The sequence below is a fragment of the Sardina pilchardus genome, chromosome 6, assembly GCF_963854185.1.
Source record: "Sardina pilchardus chromosome 6, fSarPil1.1, whole genome shotgun sequence".
NCBI lineage: Eukaryota > Metazoa > Chordata > Actinopteri > Clupeiformes > Clupeidae > Sardina > Sardina pilchardus.
Window position 1 is genome coordinate 23,040,217 of NC_084999.1, and position 27,960 is coordinate 23,068,176.

The 27,960-nt window shown below is 39.5% G+C and overlaps 2 protein-coding genes across 4 annotated transcripts in view; one reads left to right on the forward strand and one right to left on the reverse strand.

Moving 5' to 3' along the window:
* Positions 1-1,486: 1,486 nt before the first annotated feature.
* Positions 1,487-6,499, reverse strand: cry5 (cryptochrome circadian regulator 5). Of its 3 annotated transcripts, none has more exons than XM_062539115.1 (11): positions 6,360-6,499; positions 5,877-6,101; positions 5,573-5,767; positions 5,338-5,456; positions 4,711-4,865; positions 4,368-4,508; positions 4,095-4,247; positions 3,543-3,683; positions 2,719-2,870; positions 2,377-2,597; positions 1,487-1,792 (listed from the first exon to the last, which is right to left on the reverse strand). In XM_062539115.1, the coding sequence occupies exons 2-11, from the start codon at positions 6,089-6,091 to the stop codon at positions 1,728-1,730; spliced, it is 1,557 nt and encodes a 518-aa protein (XP_062395099.1). In that variant the 5' UTR covers positions 6,092-6,101; positions 6,360-6,499; the 3' UTR covers positions 1,487-1,727. The 3 variants fall into 3 exon arrangements, with proteins under 3 accessions (XP_062395099.1, XP_062395097.1, XP_062395098.1); XM_062539113.1 differs by having other exon boundaries at positions 4,095-4,262; XM_062539114.1 differs by having other exon boundaries at positions 4,095-4,262; positions 5,877-6,104; positions 6,360-6,474.
* Positions 6,500-6,582: 83 nt separating this feature from the next.
* The window catches only part of dcps (decapping enzyme, scavenger), a 28,723-nt gene continuing 7,345 nt past the window's right edge, over positions 6,583-27,960 (forward strand). Inside the window, exons 1-5 of the mRNA XM_062539117.1 lie at positions 6,583-6,852; positions 7,741-7,891; positions 8,116-8,261; positions 8,640-8,753; positions 9,894-10,004. Of these exons, the coding sequence (XP_062395101.1) occupies positions 6,691-6,852; positions 7,741-7,891; positions 8,116-8,261; positions 8,640-8,753; positions 9,894-10,004 (684 nt within the window). The 5' untranslated portion in view covers positions 6,583-6,690. The remainder of the gene's footprint in view (positions 6,853-7,740; positions 7,892-8,115; positions 8,262-8,639; positions 8,754-9,893; positions 10,005-27,960) is intronic.

The window sequence follows — 27,960 nt, forward strand, 5'->3', positions numbered from 1 at the left end:
TACTTTAGTCTAAGTATGGGTCTATAGTGTTCAAGCAACGGGCAAAAACTGTAATCTCAGTGAAATTACTATTTTGTGTTTTGACTTTGTATTTGTTTTGATGAGTGTGAACACCAATACTTCAAGTTTGGATTCCTATATGTTTACCGAACTATGACAAAACTATGACCTCAAACTGACATACTGTAGCCTACCTTGTGCACAGAGAAAGCAAAAGCCAGATGTGTCTTGTATTCATACCATCAGTGTGTAGTTGACACATTGTGTGCTTAGTAAATGATGGCTTGTGTTTACTGTTTGATACAGAAACACCATTTTTACAAAGGTGTGGAGAGTTAATCAAGCTGTGTTCGCTTTTGCAAGAGAACTACAATGTTTTGATAATTTGGTGAAAGGTTTTGTTATTTGTGTGTAGAGTTTTGCAAAAATAGCCAATAGTTACAAAAAAAGTGCTAAATCAATCAGAAAAAAACTGTAATAACTGAAATCACCTATGGTCCTGGTGAAAAGTTTTACATACCCTTGAATGTTTAGCCTGATCATGTAAAGATACTGTATATTGACACACCTATTATATGCTTGATTGCAGAGCCCCTGCTGGCCATTTCGATGCCCTAAAAAGTCATTTGCTTTGGAAAATGGAAATGTGTATTGAGATGTTACTTCACATTTCTGTTTGCAATTAAAAGTGAATTATTTCAGTCAGCTCGGCATATCATGTGGCTCATGTAAATGCTTGGAAAACAAATTATTGAAGACTCACCAATTCCATTCTACAAAGGGATCGTCGACTAGTCTTTATATTCATGTCCATGTTCCAAATCATTTTGATTGCAGCCTATGTCAGAGCCCTCTCAGCTGCAATCTGCCTCTCTCCTGCACTCGCAAGATGTGTTCCAAATTAAGTGATGCAAGTAGCTTAAAGTTAGATCTGTTAGTGTTTAAGCATTCATTGCTTAAAAACTGAAAGCAATCACAAAAAGCTGTTATTCATGTGACGGTACACACACTATTTCTATCCCCTACAGTCACCTTCATGGATTTTTAGATCCTCCTAGTGTTCACAGAATGGTTTCTCATGGTCTACATTTTCTACACTTACAGGAAGCTTCAAAAATAGGAAGCTTTGGCTGCAGCTGTTCGCTCTCCTTCTGTGTGTTCTGTTTTGTGACTCAGGACGGAGTTATTTACTGAGTAGAGACCGCCGCAGGCCTGGGCTGGTCTACCAGGCTGCCCAAGTTGAACACACTGGCACAGAAGACAGGGCCCTCCCTCACTATGGGAACAGAGGGGTTTTGTGCATCCATTTCCAGCCAGAGCTATTTTCAAGCATGAACCTTTGAACCATAGGGCCACTGGTCTCGGATGCTGTGTTTCTTAGAAATAAGATCGGCTGCGGAAAAAACCTTCTGTTCTGACATTAATTACACACAGTGTCCCCATAACATCTGCCACACTCCCCCATCACACGAGACAAAATGTGGCATTTAATACACAAAGAAAATAAGGTTTATTTGCTACAGATAATGAGCAGCATCAATTTACAATAGGATAATTGCAGCATAAAAAAAGTTGAGAATAAAAAGGATATTTTGTAACATATAATATGGCAGGGCATTATTGTGCGTCAGTTAAAAGGTCTTGCAGCACTTTTTTAATCCAAATGTTCAGTAAACAGTAGTTGCATTTAGAAACAGGGACTTCATGTGCAAGAGTCATGTGCGGTTTCACACAGATTTCTTCTTTTTCTTGGTCAACATATCTTTAATAGATCCCCCTTTGTGCTTTTTACCTGAGAAAAGAAAACAGAGGTAAATCTTTTCACTCCAATGTAGAGCAATGGAAAATACTGTACAATACAAACAACTCACATTTTTCTAAACATAGATCAGATCACTAAGACACGATAGAACAATTCTGGAGAGACGATTGGCAGCCTTTTGAACATTGACACTATTCTGTGCAATTGATCGATTTTATTGATAATCATAATTACGATCATGTGTCTAAATCGATGTTTAAAATGGGAAATCGTAAAATTGATTTTTCACTTTAACTAGGGTAAGGTAGGCCACATACGTTAGCAAGTGTTGAATTTTGTGGCAAAAGGTTAATATTTTCTTAATATTAATAATTTAAAATTAATGATTAATAATTAACATTGTTTAATAAGAGCAAGATTTGCACTTAAATCCCAATGCATGGGGAAATTATTTGCAAAATTATCAATTAATAACAGCATATTTGAAATAATTTCTTGCCTTTTGTCATTTCACAAAATAATTGTAATCGTAATCGAAAATCGGATTTTGAGAAAAGAAAATGTAGATTTTATTTTTGGGCAAAATCAAACAGCCCTAATTCACAGCAATCTACCTTTCTCTTTGGTCGGGGACTCATCTGATGGTTGGGAGCGCTTGGCATAGGCAGCCTTCATCCGCTGGATGTTCTTCTTACTGATGACCTCGTGCTCCACAATGGGCCGTGGATAGTCCTTTCCCACAATGCACCCCGCCTGCTCCTGAACACTCCGTGGCGCTTTCCATGGCTCGTATATGTACTGCTCAGGGAATTTCTTCAGAAGAGGGAGATATTTCCTAAAACAGCACAGATTTTCAGCTGCATGCTAAACTGCGTCACCGTAAACAGCTATGTTATGCAGGACAGTGCAATGCAAACCACATTCAGAAACAGTCACAATTCGTAATATTCACTTACTTGATGTACTCTCCACGCTTGTCTGTCTTTTTGCCGAAGGCAATGGGTGAGTAGACCCTGAAGTACTGATGGAAGAAGGCACTTGCTGAGAGCCACTGCCAGTTCCCAGCATTCAAAGCCCAGTCAGCGTCCAACAACAGCTCCTCAAACACCTGCAACCACAGCAAACATTAGTGAGAGGACTGCAACAATGGTTATCACTTTAATGTATATCTCACTTTTCAGCTATTAATCAATGGTTTCCTGATGTGCCACTGTAAGGTAGGTATATAAACTTAACCAGCAGTCATATCTAATGTTTGGTTTAATGACTTGAGTTTTGTGGTAATTATTTATGATAATTGTTGTTATTAAAAAAAAATAATTTAAAAAAAAGCATTTAGAATCCGTTACCAAATGGTTAAATGTGTAGGCCCTGACAAGATAGCATTAGTAGATTACTTACAAATAGCTTACAAGACCATATTTACACACGTGAAACCTGCGTTGTGTTGAACCACACGGCTCAGCCCTTCACTGGCCCTGACTGCAACCAGCAGCGCCTCGGATCAGGAGTTGAGCATGCTAGCAATTGAGTTAAAGGCCCAGGCTACTAGCCGTCTTACTTACTAACAAATGTCTTAGGTGTCGGGAGGGAGGTTTACACAATATACATAATGAACAGCTACAGACCATCTGGCCACACATACACACACACACACACACACACACACACACACACACACGACAAGGTAGGCATGACTACATTCCTAAGCCCTCAAGACAATGGAAAGACGTAGACAAAGACATCATAAACTTGAAGTATGAATGCAATAGATGCGAACCTTCTGTCCCTCCTCCCAGCTGACCCACAGGTCGCCCCTGGTGAGGAAGCAGGCCACGGCGTGTCTGGCCAGGTGGTGGATCCAGCCCTCCTGCCGCAGCTGGGTCATGATGGCATCGATGAAGGGAAATCCTGTGCGAGCCTACGAAAGGTCATACACATCACACACACTTGTTTTAAATCAGTTCTTCTTTACTCAATTAATTCATTCTGAGAACAAGTCAACACTAGTTAACTGTTTTGACTTTTTTGAGCAGTGAGGGAAAATAAATGCCATTTACTTAGATATAACATTTTATTACAGATGAATGTGGTGCAATGTATGCATGGCTATCACATGTGGAGTTATGGATCTGTCCACATATACTGTATTTCAATAAAAGGCTTAGTTATACAAAATAGCTCCTGGGGTGTTACAGTAGTTTCCTGTGTATTAGCCAATGTATAAGCCGCAGGACAGTGTTTTTAAAAGTTATAAGAAACAAAATCATGTGGTGCGGTACTAAGATGGCTGCCAAGTGGCAGGACATGCCCATAAGAACTTTGGTAGTACCTCTCTCCATGCTGCCAAATGATCTGCGTTACTATCCCAATCCACCTGCACACACACTGGATTGCCCTCCATTTTGTTGAAGTTGGGCACTCCCAAGGCAGCGGTGTAGAAAAACTCTCTCCACAGCAACTGCCCATGCAAGGATACTGGAGGCTCGGAGTGTTTTTTCTGTAGGGAAGTGGAGGCGAGGGGGTCAATTTGCATGTCAAAACTCAGGGCAAGATCAGTTACTTAAACAGAATTGATGTGGAAGTGCTGTTGGCTGTAACTTACCCCTTGGTAGACAGCATTGAGTCGCCACCAGAAAGTGCGTGCCGAGAGGCAGCCAAAGCGTATGTAGGGGCTGAGGACCGTGGTGCTGGGACTCAATGCATTAGGGGATGTCTGGGGCTTCTCAAAACTGCACACCCATGTCTAGAAAATTCAACATACAATTCAGAGCCACATCCATGAATCTGCATGGTGGGACATTCCTCAATATTTTCCTCAATCTTGCAAGGTCATCTTGAAAAGTTGCTTTGCATTTGTATTCCTTAGTTGGGTTTATTTACTCTGATTTATCAAGCAATGATTTAAGTATTTAACCCATTCTATTCAACATGTAGGAGGTGTGTACCGGTTTATCCATGTATTCATCCAGTCTTTTCAGAGCCTCTTGTTCCCCACCAGGGAAGACCTCTGGACTGGCCAGCTGAGGGTCTTGGCCAAGTTCGTCCAAAGTGGGGATGCCATATTTCTCCTCATGCTCGTCTGTGCATGGAGTGGACACTCCTAAAGATGCACAACAACAGCTGTTCAAAAAATGACAAGTCACATTCCATTTACAGATTATCATTTACAACATTTAATCTAGGAGTAAAATACATAATGGAACTTTGATCTACGACAAATAATGTTTCTATTAACAGCTTTGTGAATCAAACCATTTACACTGTAAACCAAAGTCCAAGGTTCAGAAATTTCTCACACACAATGTTTAATGTATGTATATACTGTACAGACACAGGCACACTCAACTCCTCCACTCAAACTCAAATCCCTCCTTGGATGTGAGTTGGAAAATATAAAAAATAAAGTAGAAAACACACTCTTAATTGTTTGCTCTTTATAAGTCATACAGTAAGTCAAACATACCATACATGTTTGTTGAGACATGGTCCAATAACTAAGACTCCCTAAGAACAAACACTTCAGAGTTTGGTTTCCAATTTTGATTGTAATGTATTCATTTCACAACAAGCACCTTTCATGTTTTCCAGAGTGGGAGGCGGCACTGGTTTTTTGGGTGGTCCCATGCTCTTTAGAACTGTCTGGAAGCGTACGTAGGTCAGTGGTGCCTTCCCCTGATTCTCATCTATAATTCTGAACAACAAAAACAACAACAACAACTAAATCACTCCAAGATAGGCTACATAAATCACTAAATACACGATCCGAACCGTATCAGTAATGAAGAGACGGGTCCCATATGGCCTTACCTCTCCAGATTGTAAAGTGTGTGAGAGATCTTCTGAATAACTTCCACTCCGTGGTCCCCTGCCAGTTTCAGGACCTCCTTGTCCCGCTGCAGGCTGTGTGGTTCGGTGTCCACCTCAAAAGTCAAGTGTGTGATCTTCCATTTCTTGAACAGTTCAGGGAGTACTTCATCCGGCTTTCCTCTCACCACAAAGAGCCTATTTGGAACAGACACAGACAAAATTTGTTTAGTAGGCTTCAGAAACTGTAGCCTATTACGTGAAGGCCTAATAGTGGTGTAGTGGTTCATAGACCTAGGCTTAATACCTGGAGTTAAGTTTTCTCAAACTGCAATCCAAGTCCTTGAGGGCCCCAATCAAAAACCTCCAGCGGTTGATGCCAATTTTTGTGTTGTTAGGGTACCAAGGGTCGAGAATGAATACAGGGTAGAGCTGCTTGCAGTCTCGCATGGCAGCAATCAAGGCTGGGTTGTCGTGCAACCGCAGTCCTTTCCGAAACCAGTGAATACAATTGTGCGTCATGGCGAAAGCGCTGCTGAAACAGAAGTAGGTTTGATAGATATACTTGAATAGTACAAAGATAAAAAACAAATTATAGACCAACTCTTTTCAGAGCATATCCTTTCAATTAACTAGTTGACAAATTTGACTGCTGGACCTTCACAAACTCATTTGTAGCCTACATTTTTCATGCATGTTTCAAATCATTAGGCTAATTTCAGCAACAAAAAACAGCAGTCGGGTTTGAGTGACCAATAACTTTGTAAAAGGTAAAACCAAACGCACTTACGTCGACTGTCCACTCTCTTAACTGTCTGCAGTTTTCTTCCTTCTTCGATACACAAGGGTACTACTTCAACGTGGTGCAGTCTTTTGTAACATGAATCAAAAGGGTTACAAAATGTGTATGTTTACAACACGTGTAATCACATGTGGTGTTCAACAGCCAATCAGCATCTGCTCCATTGCTTCGATATCGTCCCTCTTACTCGTTGGTTCTGCCTCGTCTGTGATTGGTTAGCCTACTCTTCAGGAAACTGTTTACTTCCCGACCTTAGCTATTTTTACTGAGAAGACGGGACATAATTAAGGCCATTCTTCCACATTTTATAACGTTAAACATGTCGGATATTGTCAAAAGGTCTGAAGTTAGTGAAGAATCAACGCCTCGAAAGAAACAGAAAATTGAAACACAAACGGATCAAAATGTTTTAGCACATTTCCAAATGAAGTCAGTGCTGCGTGATTCAACGCGGGAGAAAACAATCTTCATTCATGGAGAGGTATGCAGTTAGCTTAATAGCTAATGCAGTTTGGTTAAATTATAACCTGACCAAGGAAATTGAGGAAATCACGACTACATGTGAAGGAACTGGCGAAGCATAGGCCTATTCTGTCTTCTGTTCTGCATGATACATTTGCACTGCTAGCTAACTAATCTTAAATGCTAGCTCAAAGTTTAGTTCACACTGATTGAAATGAATAGTTCAGGTTCATACTGTAGTTCACCATTTCACTTCTGAACTTGTTCAAAGATAAGTTAATTTCAGTTTGAAAGACTAAACGTGTTCTTCAACGAGATTCATAACCTTCTAAAACTGTTCAATCAATGTGTTACCGATGTCACCCAATCCAGAGAAATATTATTTGGTCACCACTATTCTATGATTGCGGCTCCCATTGAGCTGTAGCGACCCACTGGCAGGAAAAACGAAACTCAGATCAGTAGCCTGCAAGCTTATGCAGTGCACCCCCGTACCCACTCTCAAACCATATGAATGTATGAAGCATCAGTTATTTTAGACAAATATACACATGAGGCACAAAATCAGAATGAGCTTTATTGGCCAGGTTAAACAAACAAGGAATTTGACACCGGTTAACTTTTCAATAGTCAAAACAATACTCAAACAAATAACATACAAGAATAAAAACAGAACAGTTATTTTTAACTTGTTCATGCACAACACTAGCCTGGCAAGCCAAACTATACAGAAATGTATAGGCTGAAGCCTGTGGGTGGGATGCACAGTCGTCTTTCAAACTGCCTGAACCTTGCGACCCTAGACCATCCCGCTAGGCAAAAATATTTTTGGCCGCTAGGGTGCGTCTAGATTTCTAGGCTAGCACAACACTGAACACACAGGCATTTATTTTCTTTTCCCATCAAGGTGGAGGATCAGGAGGCCATTGTAATCCTGGAGAAGACTCCCATAGGCCATGACTCCCTCCCTGAGATGCTGAAAAAATCCACCCTGGAGTTGAAGATGAAAAATGACATCTACAGCACTTACCAGCTCATTCCTCCAGCCCATCTAAGCGGTAGGTACACTCAGGCCTGCCTCCCTTGCCTTACAGACCATCTTATGATGGTAGTTTATTCTGTTTCATATAGGTTTGCCTGACATTTTAATCTGTGTTATATAAACCAGACTGGCTAATTTCATGTCCCTTTCTCACTGATAATTTTTTTAACAATAAATTCAGGAGCATGGATCTCTATCTAAACTGACATCTGTATCCTTGTCTTTCACTACCTCTCTCAGATATGAAAACAACAGTGATTTGCCCAGCAACCCAAAAGCATGTGAAGAAGTACCAGGTCCAGGAGACATTCCTGGTGGAGGAGACGGAGGAGGACTATCGCTCTATTACCCTCCCCTACATTCAGAGCCAAAGCTTCAGTGTGCAGGTGAGCATGTTGCTGCCCTCCTCTTGAGTTGCTTGTTGTTGGTGTAACTGTGCTGTATTTGACCGACTGTGCAGTTCAGCCCTGCACCTGCCAAGTGGGGGTGGGCGATATATATATCGCCTCCGATAATATCAATTTACACATTGTGGTTTCAACAATGTGTAAATTGACATTATCGAGTATCTAAAGTTACCAAGTTACCAAAATGGCTAGCATCTCTTACTAGTCCTTTCCTTATAGCATTTGGAGGGACGTTTACCCTACCATACATATTGCGAAGCTATCGTATCTGCTGACGACCATTACACTGGTAGTCCTCCTTGTAGTCCTTTACTTTCAGCCTTTAAAATGCTGCTTGTTTGACCCCCCTCTTTGCAGTGGGTTTACAACATCTTGGAGAAAAAAGCAGAGGCTGACCGGATCATTTGTGAAGATCCAGATCCCAAAACTGGTTTTGTTTTGCTCCCAGATTTTAAATGGGACATGAAGCAGGTAAGATTCCTGGAAGGTATCTATAAGTATTCATATGTTGCTGTTGTTTTGTGTGTTTGTGTGTGTGTGTTTCCTTGATAAATTCATTTCAAGGCCAGTTGGTTATATGTAGTTATCATCCTGTTGTGTATTTTTTTACCCTACATTTTTTATTTTCATCTGAAGATCAATTGTATGATAAATTGTTTAATTTCTAGCAGTATCTAACTCCGGATTGGCCAAATGCGGCCCGCCACACACTTTAATCCGACCTACCAAGCATTTAATTGGGTTATCATAGGCTGCTCACTGTTTTCTTCCAGTGATGGACAACGTTGTGGTTAAAACTACCGCATACTGCTTTACACTCTTCTTAGAAAATAACAGTGTCAAAACAGCATGTTACATAGAAATGACACTCTTTGTAATGTCCATTGCAGCAGATTTAATTTATGTTATGCTGCTCCATTTGATTGGGAACGCATTTGAGCGCACAGGAAAAGGAGAGTGATCACAGCAGGTTCTACCTGGCTTGTCACTGTTGATAATTGATATCTCATTTTTATTATAAACTTTTACAATGAAATCGCGAAAGCAACAGTAGTTATAAACTGAGAGGGCGCAGCCATAGGCACAGCACAAGCCATATACTTTATAGGCTGTATTTGAGTGGAGCTGGCAAAAGAGACTTAAAGTGGCAGTGCACCATTTATAAATGAATTAAACAGCAGTATTTCTTAAGAAATGAATTTTCTACAACAAAATTACTTCTCGTCATTATAGTCATTTAAATGATACAAAACGATAGCCTGGCTATCACCAGACTAAGCTCAATCTTTTGAGATTGAACATTAGTCTGGGGAATTTGCGCTGTATTGCTACTGCACAAGAGACATGATCAATGGACAAATGGACTATTCAAATGACTATGCATTTGGATAGTCCTTCAACCAATCAGAACAACGATCCGGGTGCGCCTGATGGACAAGTCAGTTTGTGATTGGTTCCAGCAAACGTTGACAGGAAGTAGGAGAGATAAATATGTGTGGCGCAGCTTGCCGGCCAAATTTGAAGACCCAATGTGGCCCTTGAGTCCAAGTTTGGCTATCTCTGATCTAACTCATCTGAATGCGTTGTGTGTATGTGTTCTTTCTGCCCTAGGTTGACGACCTGTACTTGATAGCCATTGTTCGTTCAAGAGATATAAAGAGCCTGAGGGACCTCAGATCAGAGCATATCCCTTTGCTTGAAAACATCTTGAAGAAAGGGCAGGTGAGCCTTGCAGAAAAGCATGTGTGATTGTGTGTGTCTAATATTTTCATGTTTCTTGGCAAAGGCCTTTAAAGGAATACGCCACCCAAAAATGAAATTAAGCTAGTCTCGGTCACCCCCAGAGTTAGAACAGTGAAAAAAACCCGGTTAAAATCCGTCCGGGCATTCTCCTGCTTTGGGAGCAGCGATGTTAGCTTTAGCTTAGAACAGTTGCTGTAGATGAAGGGTGTCAGTGAGCACGTCCTCCAAAAAAGTGACCGAGACGTCTACATGTTTTTCTAAATATATTTTGGGAGCCGTGTGTTCAAAACGAGTACAAATCATAATGCAAAATCGAACGAGACTATTACCTGGGCAGATCTTTACTTGGAACTATTTTCAGCCTCATCGCCGACGAAGCACCGCTAGCTAGGCGCAAAGTTCTCACGTAGCAGTCTTGTAAACTCCCAACTAGATTCGACTGGAACTTCACAAGTGGTGCTACGTGAGAACTTTGCGCCTAGCTAGCGGTGCTTCGTCGGCGATGAGGCTGAAAATAGTTCCAAGTAAAGATCTGCCCAGGTAATAGTCTCGTTCGATTTTGCATTATGATTTGTACTCGTTTTGAACACACGGCTCCCAAGATATATTTAGAAAAAAATGTAGACGTCTCGGTCACTTTTTTGGAGGACGTGCTCACTGACACCCTTCATCTACAGCAACTGTTCTAAGCTAAAGCTAACATCGCTGCTCCCAAAGCAGGAGAATGCCCGGACGGATTTTAACCGGGTTTTTTCTAACTCTGGGGGTGACCGAGACTAGCTTAATTTCATTTTTGGGTGGCGTATTCCTTTAAATTGTCCAAAGTGACAAACATTTCAGCAAATATTTGAAGTGGAGGTGGGTTTGTAAAAACCTTTTCCCAACTTCCCATGGATGCGAAAAGCTTTCACCCGAGCTCCACAGAAAACCTGTTTCACTTCTGTCCACTGTGCTGAGATTGCCTACAGTTCACCTCGAGGGCTCTCCCTCAAAACTATACTGTAAGGCAACGATGAGAACGTGAACTGCAGTTGATTTCATTTTTTAGCCTATATAAATTACTTTGAGATTGGTCTATTATAGTAACAATATGATTAACCCTATGAGCCCGACGGACGCAAAGTGCGTCAAAAAACGCACACATTTTCTTTGTTACATTGCTCCGCTATTATTAGTCACAGCAAGATGAAACTTATATTGCAGGAAAGAGCAGAACCGGGACTTTCCAACGATACTAGACACTTGTCTGTACGATCAAGTATGAAAATAAAATAAAATGATGAAGTTAAATCAAAGTATATCATATTTACAGTCTATATTGCTCTGCGTTCACCAGCGCATCCAGAACTCTCGCTTAAATTACTCGCGGACCACGCTACGCACAGACATGACACGCATATCAAATGAAAGAGGAGAAGCAGAGCTTTGCATTGATACCAAATACATCGATCATTTCGTATGATAAAATCAGACGAAGTTACAAACAAATAATAATGTCATATATCTTTGGCTACCTTTACTCTCGTTTGATTTCCTCGTGAAATCGCGATCAAAAATATTTGGCACGCATGTCAGATGAAAGAGGAGAGCTAGAGCTATCCACAGATACCAAATACAACCTTCTAGGCCATAAAACAGACGACGTGACAGCAAAATAATAACTTCATTTAGCTCCACTTACCTCGTGTTTTTGTGTGGAATAGCCTATGTTCATAATCCAATGTTATCATGTGTTTCTCTATGACAAGTCACGTTCATAACACGGTTTTGAGATCCTAGCACACTCCTGTATGGTATCCAATTCAAGACTCCTATTGCATCCAAATTTGTTTGACAAATAAACACTTTTTGCCTTTACTTTGTTCATTGCAATGCAGTAAAACAAATATTATAGAGAATCATCATCTGTGCACGTCATGTGTGCTACCGCAAACAAGTCATGTAAGATCAGCTAGTGTCACAATATGGAGTGCAAAAAGTGCCAAAAAGTCATTTTTTTCATCACTAAATAAAAAATGCCATTTATTTCTGGAAGGCACACACCACATATTTCTTTGAATTGCTCAGCCCCAAAGTATACCTCCACCATGGTTCTTATATTGCCGTGTTCAGGACAGTCAGGCCTACATAACCATGTAAGTTTGGTCGAGATGTGAGCTTGCTGTGGTGAGATACACATCAAAATGTAAGAATTTGTATAGTACGCTTTTCAACTTTTTATTATTTAAAAATCTAAATCAAATCAATGCAAGTATTTATACATGATATTGTGGCAGATCTGGATAGCCTAGACTGTGCTGAAAAAAACAATATGTAGCATGTGTGAATGGCACTTACAATGACCAGGATAAATGCTTCTAACTAGAGGTAGTGAAAATGCCCTTAAAACAGCTTAGGGCTCATAGGGTTAACACTACGAGGGCTGAGAACCAAAGGGGCGTAAGTGACATTTCACCAACTTCACAGGAGAGCCAAAACAAATCTAACTGCTTCTATATGTTCACAGTTAGGTTGCTTTCATACTAGGTCCGTTTAAGTGGACCGGACCCGAGTGCGGTTACTTCTACCGTAGTTGGTCAGATTCAGATTCAGATTCAGATTTTATTTGTCACATACATAAAATGCAGTGAAATGTTACAGTCGGCTCCATGCTAGGAAAAAAGAGGCATACAAACTAACATAGAACAGAAACAGTAACAACAACAACAAAAACAACAAAACAACAATACATTCAAGATGTCGGGGGGGGGGGGGGGGGGCTATTGCAGGTAGAGTAGAAAGTGCTATGTGCAGTCAGTTCCATTTAAGTGCCGGACGGCTTGGGGGAAGAAACTCTTCCTGAGTCTCTCAGTCCTTGCCGCCAGTGTGCAGTATCGTCTTCCTGAGGGAAGCAGAGAGAACAGACCATAGTCTGGGTGGCTGGGGTCTCTGAGTATCTTGGTGGTCTTGTCCTTGCACCGCTTGGTATAGATGTCCTTTAGGTTAGGGAGTTGCCCCCCTATGGTGCGTTCAGCTGAACGCACCACTCTCTGCAGGGCCTTTTGGTCTTGGATGGTGGTGTTACCATACCAAGCGGTGATGCACCCAGTCAGGATGCTCTCTATGGTGCTGGAGTAGAAGCTCTGCAGGACTGTTTTGGATGCTCTGAATTTCTTCAGCCTCCTTAGATGGTACAGTCTCTGCCTAGCTTTCTTTACCACAGTGTCCAGGTGGGTAGACCATGTCAGATCCTCAGTGATCTGGACACCGAGGTACTTGAATGTGTCCACCCTCTCCACAGGGGTCCCACTGATGGATAAGGGTGTGTAGTCCCGCACCTGCTTCCTCCCAAAGTCCACCAGCATCTCTTTGGTTTTGGTGACGTTGAGATGGAGATTGTTTCTCTGACACCACTGGGTCAGGCACCTCACTTCCTCCAGGTAGGCCGCCTCATCGTTGTTGTGGATTAGGCCTACCACTACGGTGTCGTCAGCAAACTTAATGATGGTATTTGAGTCTGTGGTGGCTGTACAGTCGTGCGTATACAGGGAGTACAGCAGGGGGGACAGAACACAGCCCTGGGGGGCCCCTGTGCTGAGGGTGAGGGAGGTTGAGGTGTGCCTGCCCGCTTTCACCACCTGGGGTCTCTCTGTCAGGAAGTTCAGGATCCATGTGCAGAGGGCGTCATTCAGCCCCAGGCTCCTGAGCTTCGAGATGAGGGTGGAGGGAAGAATTGTATTGAAGGCTGAACTATAGTCAACAAATAACAGTCTCGCATAGTTCAACACTTTCCCCTTGCTCTTGTCCAGATGTGATAGGACAGTGTGTAGTATGTGAGCAATGGCATCCCCAGTGGATCTATTGGGCCGGTACGCAAATTGTAGAGGGTCCAGTGTGTTGGGCAGTGAGGAGCAGATGTGGGCCTTGACCAGCTTCTCAAAACATTTCATCACCACAGAGGTGAGTGCAACTGGGCGATAGTCGTTATGACAGGCTGGGCTGGGCTTTTTGGGTATGGGGATGATGGTAGACTTTTTAAAGCATGTGGGGATGATGGACTGTGCCAGGGACAGGTTGAATTCAACAATAATAATATTCTGTGTCTGGTCTGTGTTCACATTACATATTTGTCTGCGCACCCGGGTCCGTTTGCGTCATAAGCACCATGCTTCTAGACACGAACTTCGAGAATTCTGTTTACAAATATCACTTGGCAACACAGAAGAAGCCGGTGCAATGAAGAAGACAAAGGTAAAGATTCTTTAGATTCTTCAGAACGTTTGCTTAGCAACCTGCTCCAGGGTTTTAGCGAACCGGACCCGAGACCACCTTTTCAGGCGGACCCGGGTCCGGTCCCGGGTCCGCACCCGAGTTCGGTACGGTTGCGTTCACACTATCAAAAACAGCCGGACCATCGGACCAAACGAACCCGGGTCCGGTCCAGCGGACCCAGTGTGAATGAGCCCTTAAAGAGACCTTTGGTTTTTGTTCAATAACGTTTATAAAATATTTATAAATATTTTACTTCTATAATTGTATAATTGTGTCAGTTAGAAAGAGCTCAGCTTTCAGGTGATATGCAACTCAATTTTTACCAAAATGTCACTTACGCCCCTTTTGGTTCTCAGCCCTCGACTACATTTTTATACACCTCACTTGTATTCCACAATAACAAAGATATCCTAACTAGTTGTGTAATGGTATTCTGTCTTTTTGAGAAGCTTGGTTTGGAGAAGGAGCTTTACTGAATTCGCTGTTGTGGGACAGTTTGTTTAGCAACATTTTACCTTAAAGTGTCAATATTATTATTATTATTATTGTTGACATTCGATACGGTGGCGTATTGCTGTCACACTAGAAATAAATAAAAGGCTCAGTATCAGGTAATTACGTGAAAGTTTCAAGTAATTACGTGAAAGTTTCTTGTTATAACAAGATCTTTTTCACGTTTTAACAAGATATGTTTCATGTTATTACATGAAATGATCACGTTATTTCGTGATAATGATATTTTCACGTTATAACGTGAAAATATCATGTTATTTAAAGATATGATATTTTCACGTTTTTACAAGATATCTATCACGTTATTACTTGAAATTATCACGTTATTTCATGATATGAAACTAAACAGAAGGAGGGGCAAGAAAGGCTGGTTACTATGGCTCACGAGTCAATCAAATTCTATGTTAAGCTCGGTTTATGGCGATTTTCCAGTTATTAAACTTGTGGATGATGTTATAAATGCAAACACCCGAGCATTGTCCAGAATATTGTAGTGAACGGTGTTTACTGGCTACGACGGCTGTGCCCCCACTGAACAAATTGAATGATTGACTGATTGATTGAGGAGTGGTACACCTGCAGCTTGTCGACTGTGGATGATTATCAGGGATAAAGAGTTGCGAGTTGGGGCGTGCGAGAGGGAGCTCGGGCTGGTGAGTCGCGCGGCCAGCCGGAGCGTTTGGCTACTTGTGGACTCTCGCTACTGTGGATTACCTGAACTCTGTGAGCTAACTGTGGCTACTTGTGGACTCTATCGCTACTGTGGATTACCCAGGGTTCCCGCGGGGTCTTAAAAAGTCTTAAAAGCATTGAATTCATGAATTTGGAAATAATACCTTAAAAAGACTTGAAAAAGTCTTGAATTTTGATATCTGGGTCTTAAAATTTGCGCAGTGACTTCTCCGTATCGCATTATCGTCAAAAGTTTCATTTGTTAACCACTATTATTTTGATTAGCCTAAATAAAGACTGGCGGAACCTGTGGAGTGGAGAACGCAGCGCCACCCCGGGTCCGAACACGTCAATTTGCTACAGCACTAGGCTACAACACACAGACGCATAGCACAAGCAACAAGCCAAGCTGAAGCTCGAAATTAAAGAAAGTCAATGTAGAACACAAGAAAGTTTGACTAACACCGTTATGTTATGCTTTGCTTGTTAACGTTAGCTACCCATTTCACACTCAGCAGTAGACTTCTCCATTCTAGTGGCCATCATTGAACGTAAAAGCAGAGTCTGCGCGTGTGTAAACTAAGCAAACTGTGCTTGAAGTTAGCTGTGGCAGACTAGCTTACTGGTTTTAATCATAGTTTTAATCTTTTTAACCACAAAGCCTATGTATCTTAGACCTACTAAATTGTTTAGTTAACACCTTCATTTCGCGTTTGTCCAGCCGTTCACCTCCGTGAACCTTAATTGCGCCCTTGTCATTCAAAACATATTTCTCACCATGAGAAAATGTATGGTGATGGTGTTAAGACTAAGAGATTATGCTTTGGCATGCTTGATCAGTCTGGCACATAATATTAAGCTGAAATTTTTAGTAGAAATGGCCTACTGTAGCATTGTGCTGATAGATGAAAAAAAAAAAACAGAACAGCCTACCATTTATTTTAGAAGGAGAGGTGTGGGACCTGCAATGTTACTTTGGGAGGAGAGGGAGCCGTTGCAACTTCTTCAGCATCAATATCAATAGGCCTATGGTTCACTATATTCAATATTGTACGTAGTTTAGAGGACTGTAATGGGGCAGGCTAAACCATCAAGTAGGCCTATACTAAATAATGTAGTCAAAGTTATAACTTTATGTTGGAAGTTATAAACAAAAACATATTACTAACTGAAAAAATCCATTGTTCTACGTCGTTGTTGACAAAATTATCATGATAGCCTGATTTCAGCCATATCTGGTTTAGTCTTGTGTTGGCCTAGGCTACTTTGCTCTATTATAAATTAGTTTTCTTTAGGCCTTATAGACCACATTGTAATATGCTATAATGTTTGAAATATATGTATTTCAATTTATCAATAGTTCTCATAAAAGTCATCAGATGTCATCATTTAAGGGGTTATTTTTCAAATTTTTCTTCCAGGGGGAGGGGGCCTAGTAAATTACATTTTGTGATGTACTGTAAATGTACAGTAATCAATGCTATAGTACCTTAACTATACACCAGAGGGAGGGGACAGGGTATATTTTCCCTTTTTTTTGTCCTTAACCAATCACATCCCTCAAAGACTTGAATTTGACCTAGCGTTTCTAGTTGGTCGACACAGCAGACGCTCATCAGAAGACCATAGTGGGCGGTTGGGAACATACATCTTGATCATTGAATTAAAATAGCAGGGAGCAGATCCAGTCAGTATAGGCCAAAGTGAGAGATTTAAATTTAATTCTGGCCACTAGTTATGACCGCAAATACAGTGGATCTGCGCACAGCTTTTGGGTCCGGTAGGTCCGTGAAATAGGTATTATTTTTTTTTATAAATGGTCTTAAAAAGGTCTTAAAAAGCCTTGAATTTGACTTGAAGAAACCTGTAGGAACCCTGGATTACCTGAACTCTGTGGGCTAGCTGTGGCAACTGGGACTCCACGAACTAATAGGCCTGTGTGAGTGTGTGTGTGTGTGTGTGTGTGTGTGTTGTGCGTGTGTGTGCGGGCATAGTTAGCCCGAGGCCGGGGTTAATGGCCAGTCCCTTCCCCTAGCATAACTCCGCCATAGAGAGGGCTGTTTTAGGTGGGTTGTGTGCGGATGAATGCAGGTTGGGTGCATTCGGAAGGTTGGGTTGTGTGTGTCAACTTTAAATAAATTGTAAAACGTGACTCCCTGTCTGTGTGTGATTTGACTCCTCCTCCGACCACGAAACAAATATTACAATATTCTGCACCTGTATGCAGTGGAGTGGCAATCGGGAGAGTCGGGAAGAATCCCGGTGTGGCGTTTTGGGCCGTGCTGATGATTACTGTGATGAAGTGATCTCAAAAAGCCTGCACTGTGTGACTGCAGCGCTTCACTCTTCACTCCCAGCAGCCTCTCCCCGCAGCCCTAAAAATTACCACGATGACCTGACATGCAAGCTAGCCAAAGCGCCCAAATTGCGTAAACATTCACAAATGTATCAAGGCCCTTTCTCCCTCTTGCGTTAAGTTGCCTTAAGTGGATGGGAAGAAGAAGCAGAACTATCAGGCAGTGTGAGCAGGCTACTCCTGCACCTCTCTGTCCGCCTCCTTAGCGGCTCTCTGCCGATACACAGACTGTGAGCAGGCTACTCCTGCTCACCTATCCGCCTACGCAGCGGCTCTCCGATATACAGCCCTACTACTTGGTCAGATGGCGACTATGTAGGCTACTGTAGCCTACACACATGCTCAAAAGCAAACACTCATCAAGCAGCACTGCAATAGCAGCCAGACAAGCCTGTTCTCATTCAGCCTGTGCCAGCCATAGGCTCTCCAGCCTGGTCTCGTTAAGTTTCGTTATCATGAAATAACGTGATAATATCATGTAATAACGTGAAAATATCATATCTTGAAATAACATGATATTTTCACGTTATAACGTGAAAATATCATTATCACGAAATAACGTGATAATTTCATGTAATAACATGAAACATATCTTGTTAAAACGTGAAAAAGATCTTGTTATAACAAGAAACTTTCACGTAATTACTTGAAACTTTCACGTAATTACCTGATACTGAGCCTTTTATTTATTTCTAGTGTGACAGCAATACACCACCGTAATTCGACACTTAAATGTCATTAATAATATTATTATAAAAAATGTATCAATAATAATAACTAGAAAATGTAATTCCATGGAAGGAATTACCATTGCATGTAAATGCAAAAAGGTTGCTGACTGTGTAAAACATTCCTATTGGGTCTATAGTTAAAAAGACAACTAGGCTACACAGATAAAAATAACCCAATTACATTTCCACTGAAATTACTTGGAAAGTCACATTTAAAAAGTGATTTATGAAAATGCATCAAAATTGTGGATATAGGCTATTATGGAAAATAACTCTTCATTTATTAGAATGTAAGACTGAAATGAAGTTGGCAACTTCAAACGAGTTGCAAGAGCTGCCACTTTAGTAGCCTACAGTGAAACGACTGGTAGGATAGCTTATATAGCCTTCATATCTACACTAATGCAGGTTAAAAGTAGGCCATAGACTTAGACACCATTGGAATACGGAATACAATTTCAAACAACGCCAATCAACTATGATGCAGCAACAGGTATGATATCTATAGCAAATGTAACGTTAGCTTAGCTTACAGTAGGATATTTGTACAGGATGAGCTAGTATGTTCTTCGAAGTGTCTCCAGGTGTGTGATTGTCCTAATAGGAATGTACAAGCTGTTAACAAAGGTTTTTAATTTGTGAATGATACCGAAAAACCCAGCCTGGAGCAAGTTTGGTTGTCGTTAGCTAAATACAGTGTGATTTACGTTGACGTTAGGTTAGATTGTCTTTAGCTGTTGATAACGTTACCGAGAGCAAACCGGTTAGGCTACTGTAACGATAGGCTATAAACAAATCAAGTTAGGAGTAGCCTAACAGGAGACAAGACGATAACGTCCTGGTTAACAGCAGCTATGGCATGGTAGAATGTTTTCATAGCTGTTAGTACTCAGCACGCAGCTACAGTTTAATGAGTAGACAAAACATTCAGGTTGCAGCGGTGGCATGGCTTTAGTTTGGATCAAAGATCCTTGATTACTGACAGCTGAGCACTGACGTAACAATTAGTCTTTGCCGCCAAAGGATCTCAATGTAAACTCTATGGGAATTTCAAACTCTTTTATCGTAAATATCTCAAAAAGTATGAAGTTCACAAATGTCAAAAATACAATCGTCAAATCTCCGTTACAAGATCTTTGTAGGAGTGCTTGAATGACGTCAAACGGTTAAGTGGTTTTAGCGTTATAAATCGTTGATTTTGGTCGGAGGAAGAATAATTATCCCGATAATAACTAGAAATGCAATTCCAAGGAATTACCAGTGCATGAAAATGAAAAAAATTATAGATAGATGATGTAGATATGGCTACTAAGGTGTAACTAGGGTAAAGATGGTGATTGCATAGTTTAAAGAGAGTTGATGTGTGAAGGTAGACAGTTTAAAGCTTAAACATTCCAGTTGTAACTTAACTAATGATTTCTAAAAGGTATGTTAAAATGCTAACTATGTTAACAATGCTAACCAGATTGATCAGCTAACTTAACTAATGATTTCTAACAGAAATGTTCAAAATGTTAACTATGCTAACAATGCTAACTATTCTAACAATGCTAACCAGGTTGATTAGCTAACTTAGCTAATCATTTTTAGCAGTTATGCTAAAAATGTTAACTATGCTAACAATGCTAACTATGCTAACCATGCTAACTAGCTAACTTGCTACTGAGGACTTTTATTTTGAAACATTTGTTAATAGGGTATCCATGGCTGCCACTATCAGGAATAAAGAAGTTACTGTAGTAAAATCATGTTGGTTGCTATGGAAACGGTCATAAACGCTTAATTTTAATGGTTGCTATGTTGGTTGCTAGGTACATGGAGGTCTCATGTAGTTGACTGGAGGCATAGTTGATGATAACTGACAGTGGGAATGGTTGAACAGTTAAATAGATTAGTAGTTTCAATGGTTAAATGATTTAATAGTGTATTATTGCAGTGAGGACTTTTATTTTGAAACAGTTGTGGACAGAGGAAACAGTTTAACAGGTATATGTAGTCTTCACAGAGAATGTATGCTTAAAGCCTGAGAGAGAGAGAGAGCTGCTGCAGCTGGCCTGGCCACCTGGCAGAAGATTCTAATTGCCCTATTATGATGTCATAATCACAATGTTAAGTCTATGGGGACATTTTAATAGTTTTTAATTTATAGTTTAAAAAGTATAAAAGTTACAAAGTTGAAAAATAAATAGCACGGGTGTCCTAAGCAAGACCTACGTTACAAAGTTTGAATGAAGTTTCTACGTTAAACGGTTGAAGCTGCATTAAATGCGTTAGAAGAAGAAGAATAAGAAGAAGAAGAAGCCTAGGAAGAACAGTACAGTGCATTTTCATGCACTGTAAAAAGAACAGGGATAACAGGACATTGCATTTACATGCAATGTAATAATAATAATAGTAATGATGATAATAATAATACTATTATTATTATTACAGTGCATGAAAATGCACTGTACTGTTCTTCCTAGTATTCTTCTTATTATTTTTCTTCTTCTAACGCTCGCAATTCAGCTTGAACCGTTTAACGTAGAAACGTCATTCAAACTTTGTTGCGTAGGTCTTGCTTATGCCATATGTGCTTTGTATTTTTCAACTTTGTAACTTTTATACTTTTTAAACTATTAGTTAAAAACTATTACCATTTCTCCCATAGACTTAACATTGCTCATTATGACATCACGGCAGCAATTAGAATGTTACGCCAGGTGGCCAGTCCAGGTGCAGCAGCTCTCTCTCTCTCTCAGGCTCTTGAGACTACATTTTCTGTTCCCCTGTATCAACTGTATCAACATAAGTCTTCCTAATTCCATCCAACTTTCTATCCATTCATCTTCTTCAAACCATTCACTCATCCACCCATTCTAAACAGTCTGCCTATCAACATCAATTAGACGATCTACATTCAACTTTTAAACTATCTACTCTGTCTCAGGCTTTAAGGATACACTCTGGATCTTAAGACTAGCCAGTTAAATTGATTACACCTGTATCTGTATCCACCACTCTCAGTAGAGAGCTGTGTCTCTCCACTCTACAAGAATATAAGGCACATTCCATCCAACTTTCTATCCATTCATCTTCTTCAGACCATTCACTCATCCACCCATTAAACTGTCTATCAACATCTATTAAACAATCTGCCTATCAACATCCATTAAACTCTCTGTCTATCAACATTAATTAGACTATCTACATTCAACTTTTAAATTATTTACTCTGTCTCTCTGGCTCTCTTAAGACTAGCCAGTTAAATTGATTACACCTGTATCAACTACTCTCACAGAGCTGTATCAGTGTCTCTCTTAACAAGAATATAAGGCACATTCCATCCAAACTTCTATCCATTCATCTTCTTCAGACCATTCACTCATCCACCCATTAAACTGTCAATCAATATCTATTAAACAATCTGCCTATCAACATCCATTAAACATTCTGTCTATCAACATTAATTAGTATCAACATTAATTAGACTATCTACATACAACTTTTAAAGTATTTACTGTGGGTGCCTCTCAAGCAGCGTTTATATGTCCTCCCTCGCTCCTCGCTCCTCACTGATCTACATAAAGAAAGATAGAAGAAGGGCTAGACTATCCCATTGTTGCCGCTCCATCATTCTTTATGTAGATCAGTGAGGATCGAGGAGCGAGAGAAGACACGTAAACGCTATATGAGAGGCACCTTCTGTCTAAGGCTTTAAGCATACAATCTCATTAAGACTACAGATCGTGTTTCACTACTTCCTCTGTCCACAACTGTTTCAAAATAAAAGTCCTCACTGCAATAATACACTATTAAATCATTTAACCATTGAAACTACTCAACTATTGAACTGTTCAACCATTCCAACTGTCAGTTATCATCCACTATGCCTCCGGTCAACTACATGAAACCTCCATGTACCTAGCAACCAACATAGCAACCATTAAAATTAAGTGTTTATGACCGTTTCCATAGCAACCAACATGATTATACTGCAGTAACTTCTTGTTTCCAGATAGTGGCCACCATGGATACCCTAGCAACAAATGTTTCAAAATAAAAGTCCTCACTAGCAAGTTAGCTAGTTAGCATGATTAGCATTGTTAGCATAGTTAGCATTTTAGCATAACTGTTAGAAATCATCAACTAAGTTAGCTAATCAACCTGGTTAGCATTGTTAGCAACTTTAGCATTGTTAGCATAGTTAGCATTTTTAGCATTACTGCTAGAAATCATTAGCTAAGCTTGCTAATCAACCTGGTTAGCATTGTTAATAAAGTTATCATTGTTACCATAGTTAGCATTGCTAGCATAATTAGCATTTTAGCATAACTGCTAGAAATCATTAGCTAAGTTAGCTAATCAACCTGGTTAGCACTGTTAGTATAGTTAACATTTTTACCATAACTGCAAGAAATCAGTAGCTAAGTTAACCAATCAACCTGGTTATCATTGTTACCATAGTTAACATTTTAACATGAATAGCAATCATTAGTTAAGTTGGAACTGGGATGTTTCAGCTTTAAACTGTCTACCTTCACACTATCAACTTTCTTTAAACTATGGAATCACCATCTTTACCCTAGCTACTAGGGGTGTAAAAAATAACCGATACATATCGATATTCGTTTTTAACCTGTAAAAGACGACTACATCGATGCATCAAGCCTCGTTTCGAATTTTTCATGACATGAATCGGTTATTGTTTCGATTTAAAAGAAACAAATCGGTTCACATTCGCAAACGTTTCTGACTTGACCGTCTCTTATGAAATACTCGATTTCCTGGCCTGGTGCGTGGCTGTGTGAATCCCAATTTTGATTTGAGAACAATGACAGCCTCTCATTGGTCAAAGATGGCATAGCCTATCACGTTCTTCTATCCATTCCAACGAAACGTGCCCTGGACTTGCCTGAAGGAATGAGATGCTAGTCTTCCTCAGAAAAGATTTCTGACAACTCCGAACCTATATTCAACGCGCCGGCGAAACTTAAATCCAAAGTTTGGAAGTCGTTTGGCTTTTTCAAAAGAGAAGGTCTCTTTATATGGCTCTGGTTCTATCTCTCCCGTTGTCAAGCGGGCATATCCCAGGATTCTGATTAACTTTAACTTTGAAAGATCGCTACTTTTATAGCCTACATGGCATCCAACTAGCTACAATCCACCTCCGTCATATGCTACAATGTTACTATGGTTCTGCACGTCTGTATTTCAGCTTGGATGCAACGTGACAGTTCATTTAAACTTCGCAACGAGTTTGGCGAATTAATATTCAAGTGTGATACGGGAACTACTTCAAAGGTAGCAGGTTATACGAAGTTAATGACCACCCCATCAGCCAATCAGAGAAGAGAATTCCATTGTTGAGGGAGATAAGCAGAGAATCATTTATTCTTTTACATGAGAAAAGGCCAAGGGCAAAGCACTGCTTTATTTTCTTTTGTAACGACACCTCTTTGGTCTTTAATTTTTTTATGCAACATATACAGAGATATGTGTTTCTTCTGTTTATTTCTTTATGGTGTCCTCATTGTGTGCCATTACTAAAATATTATATGAAAAACCTCACCTTTTCACAATAAAATGTTTTGTCATGTTCATACATCAAGTTGTTTGTCCTATTGATAACCATTAACTTGATCATGTAAAATGTGCACAATTGTAAAGTGAATGTGCACAATGAAAAATAACTTTCAGAATGCTTTCGATTATTGAACCGCATCGAATTGCATCGAATCGCATCGAATTGAATCGTACCGAATCGTTTGCTATTAACATGTATCTTTTTTTGAATCGTATCGTGACAATGTATCTAGATGCGAATCGTATCGTCTTTCACATGAGAGATTCACACCCCTACTAGCTACACCTTAGTAGCCATAACTACATTATCTACACATTTTTGCATTTTCATGCACTGGTAATTCCTTGGAATTGCATTTCTAGTTATCATTATTATTGATAATGGTAATGTCTGTAATTGATGCAGAAAACACAAGGTCATTTTTAACTAGAGAAAGCAATTCCAGGGAATTACGAGTGCATGAAAATTGAGACAAAGATAGAGGTGAAGTAGAGAAAAGGTTAAGGGAACTCATAGTTGATGACAATTAACAGTTTGAATGAGCAAAAAGTTCAGTAGTTCAAATAGTTGAGCTATTTAATAGAGAATTATTGTGTGAGGACTTTTATTTTGAAACAGTTGTGGGCAGACGAAACTCCTGGTGGGATGGATACATAGCTGATGACAACTGTAATTCGGAATGGCTAAAGAGTTAAATAGTTCCCTAGTTTAAATAGTTACATTATTAAATACGGAATTAGGACACTGATGACTTATTTTGAAACAGTTGTGGGCAGAGGAAATAGGTGGTGGGAGACGTAGTTGAAGACAACTGACAGTTAAAATGGCTGAACAGATGATTAATTGAGCAGTTTAAATGTTTAATTCTTTAATTGTGAATAATTGTAGTAAGGACTTTCATTAAGAAACAGTTTCAGGCAGTAGAAACAGTTGGAGGGAGTCATAGTTGATGACAACTGACAGTTAGAATGGCTGAACAGTTAAATAATTTAAATAGTTGAATTAATTAATAGTGAATTTAGTTTCAGGCAGTAGAAACAGTTGGAGGGAGTCATAGTTGATGAAAACAGACAGTTGGAATAGCCAAACAGTTAAATAGTTGAGTTGTTTAAATAGTTGAATTAATTAATAGTGAATTTAGTTTCAGGCAGTAGAAACAGTTGGAGGGACTCATAGTTGATGAAAACGGACAGTTGGAATAGCCAAACAGTTAAATAGTTGAGTATAAATAGTTGAATAGTTTGAATAGTTTAAATAGTTGATGACAACTGACAGTTAAAATGTCTGAACAGTTGAGTAGTTTAAATAGTTGAATTATTTAATAGTGAATTTAGTTTCAGGCAGTAGAAACAGTTGGAGGGAGTCATAGTTGATGAAAACGGACAATTGGAATAGCCAAACAGTTAAATAGTTGAGTATAAATAGTTGAGTAGTTTAAATAGTTGATGACCACTGACAGTTTAAATGGCTGAACAGTTAAATAGTTGAGTAGTTTAAATGGTTGAAGGATTTGATAGTGAATTATGGTAGAGAGGATTTTTATTTTGAAACAGATTTGGGCACAGGGAACAGCTGAACAGGATCTGCAGTCTTATTAGAGCTCAAAGCCTGAGAGAGAGAGAGTTCTGGCATACAGTAGGATTCTAGAAGCCTGAGAGTTCTGGCATAGGATTCTAAAAGCCTGGGAGAGAGAGTTCTGGTATAGGATTCTAATCGGTGATGTCATAATCATAATGTTAAGTCTATGAAAAATACATGTCTGAAGTCACCTAAGTAAGATCTACGCGACACAGTTTGAATGAAGTTTCAAAGTTAAACCGTTGAAGCCGCATTAAACGCACAAAAAGCGTTAGAAGAAGAATAAGAACTATAATAAGAACTAGAGAAAGCAATTCCAGGGAATTACGAGTGCATGAAAATTGAAACATTTATGCTCAGTAAAATACTGTAGATAATGTTTCAAATATCATTCAAGCACAAAGATAGAAGAGAAGTAGAGTAAAGGTTGATGGGAGTCATAGTTGATGACAATTAACAGTTGGAATGGGCAAAAAGTTAAACAGTTAAGTAGTTCAAATAGTTGAGCTATGACAACTGTAATTCGGAATGGCTAAACAGTTAAATAGTTGCGTAGTTTTAATAGTTAAATTATTGAATATGAAATGATGGTACTAATGACTTATTTTGAAACAGTCGTGGGCAGAGGAAACAGGTGGTGGGAGTCATAGTTGATGTCAACTGGCAAGTAAAATGGCTGAACAGTTAAATAGTTGAGTAGTTTAAATAGTTGAATTAATTAATAGTGAATTATTTTGGTGAGGACTTTTATTTTGAAACAATTTCAGGCAGTAGAAACAGTTGGAGGGAGTCATAGTTGATGAAAACGGACAGTTAGAATAGCCAAACAGTTAAATAGTTGAGTAGTTTAAATAGTTGAATAGTTTAAATAGTTGAATTATTTAATAGTGAATTTAGTTTCAGGCAGTAGAAACAGTTGGAGGGAGTCATAGTTGATGAAAACGGACAGTTGGAATAGCCAAACAGTTAAATAGTTGAGTATAAATAGTTGAGTAGTTTAAATAGTTAATGACAACTGACAGTTAAAATGGCTGAACAGTTAAATAGTTGAGTAGTTTAAATGGTTGAACGATTTGATAGTGAATTATGGTAGTGAAGATTTTTATTTTGAAACAGTTTTGGGCACAGGGAACAGTTGAGTAGGATCTGTAGTCTTATTAGAGAGAGAGTTCTGGCATACAGTAGGATTCTAGAAGCCTGAGAGTTCTGGCATAGGATTCTAAAAGCCTGGGAGAGAGAGTTCTGGCATAGGATTCTAATCGGAACTGTGATGTCATAGTCACAATGTTAAGTCTATGGGGAAATTTTGATAGTTTTAATTAAATAGTTTAAAAAGTATAAAAGTTAGAAAGTTGAAAAATACAAAGCCCAGATGGCCTAAGTAAGACCTACGCGACACAGTTTGAATTAAGTTTCAAAGTTAAACCGTTGAAGCCGCATTAAACGCGTCAAAAGCGTTAGAAGAAGAATAAGAACTAGAAATGCAATTCCAAGGAATTACCAGTGCATGAAATGCAAAAATAGATAGATAATGTAGATATGGTTACTAAGGTGTAGCTAGGGTAAATATGGTGGTTGCATAGTTTACAGAGAGTTGATAGTGTGAAGGTAGACAGTTTAAAGCTGAAACATTCCAGTTCTAACTTAACTAATGATTTCTATTCATGTTAAAATGTTAACTATGGTAACAATGATAACCAGGTTGATTGGTTAACTTAGCTACTGATTTCATGCAGTAATGGTAAAAATGTTAACTATGCTAACTATGCTCACAGTGTTAACCAGGTTGATTAGCTAACTTAGCTAATGATTTCTAGCAGTTATGCTAAAAATGCTTACTATGCTAACAATGCTAAAATTGCTAACAATGCTTACCAGGTTGATTAGCTAACTTAGTTAGATGTTTTTTTGCAGTTATGCTAACAATGCTAACTATGCTAACCATGCTAACTAGCTAACTTGCTAGTGAGGACTTTTATTTTGAAACATTTGTTGCTAGGGTATCCATGGTGGCAAGAAGGAAACAAGAAGTTACTGCAGTATAATCATGTTGGTTGCTATGGAAACGGTCATAAACGCTTAATTTAAATGGTTGCTATGTTGGTTGCTAGGTACATGGAGGTTTCGTGTAGTTGACTGGAGGCATAGTTGATAACTGACAGTTGGAATGGTTGAACAGTTAAATAGTTGAGTAGTTACAATGGTTAAATGATTTAATAGTGTATTATAGCAGTGAGGACCTTTATTTTGAAACAGTTGTGGACAGAG

Coding starts and splice junctions, on each gene's coding strand:
- cry5 (XM_062539113.1), bottom strand. CDS start 6,091: ATGACGCACAATTGTATTCACTGGTTTCGGAAAGGACTGCGGTTGCAC. Junction 3,684..4,094: donor ATTTGGCAGCATGGAGAGAG/GTACTACCAAAG, acceptor GACCTTTCGTAG/GCTCGCACAGGATTTCCCTT. Junction 2,598..2,718: donor AAGCGTGGAGAGTACATCAA/GTAAGTGAATAT, acceptor GTGCTGTTTTAG/GAAATATCTCCCTCTTCTGA.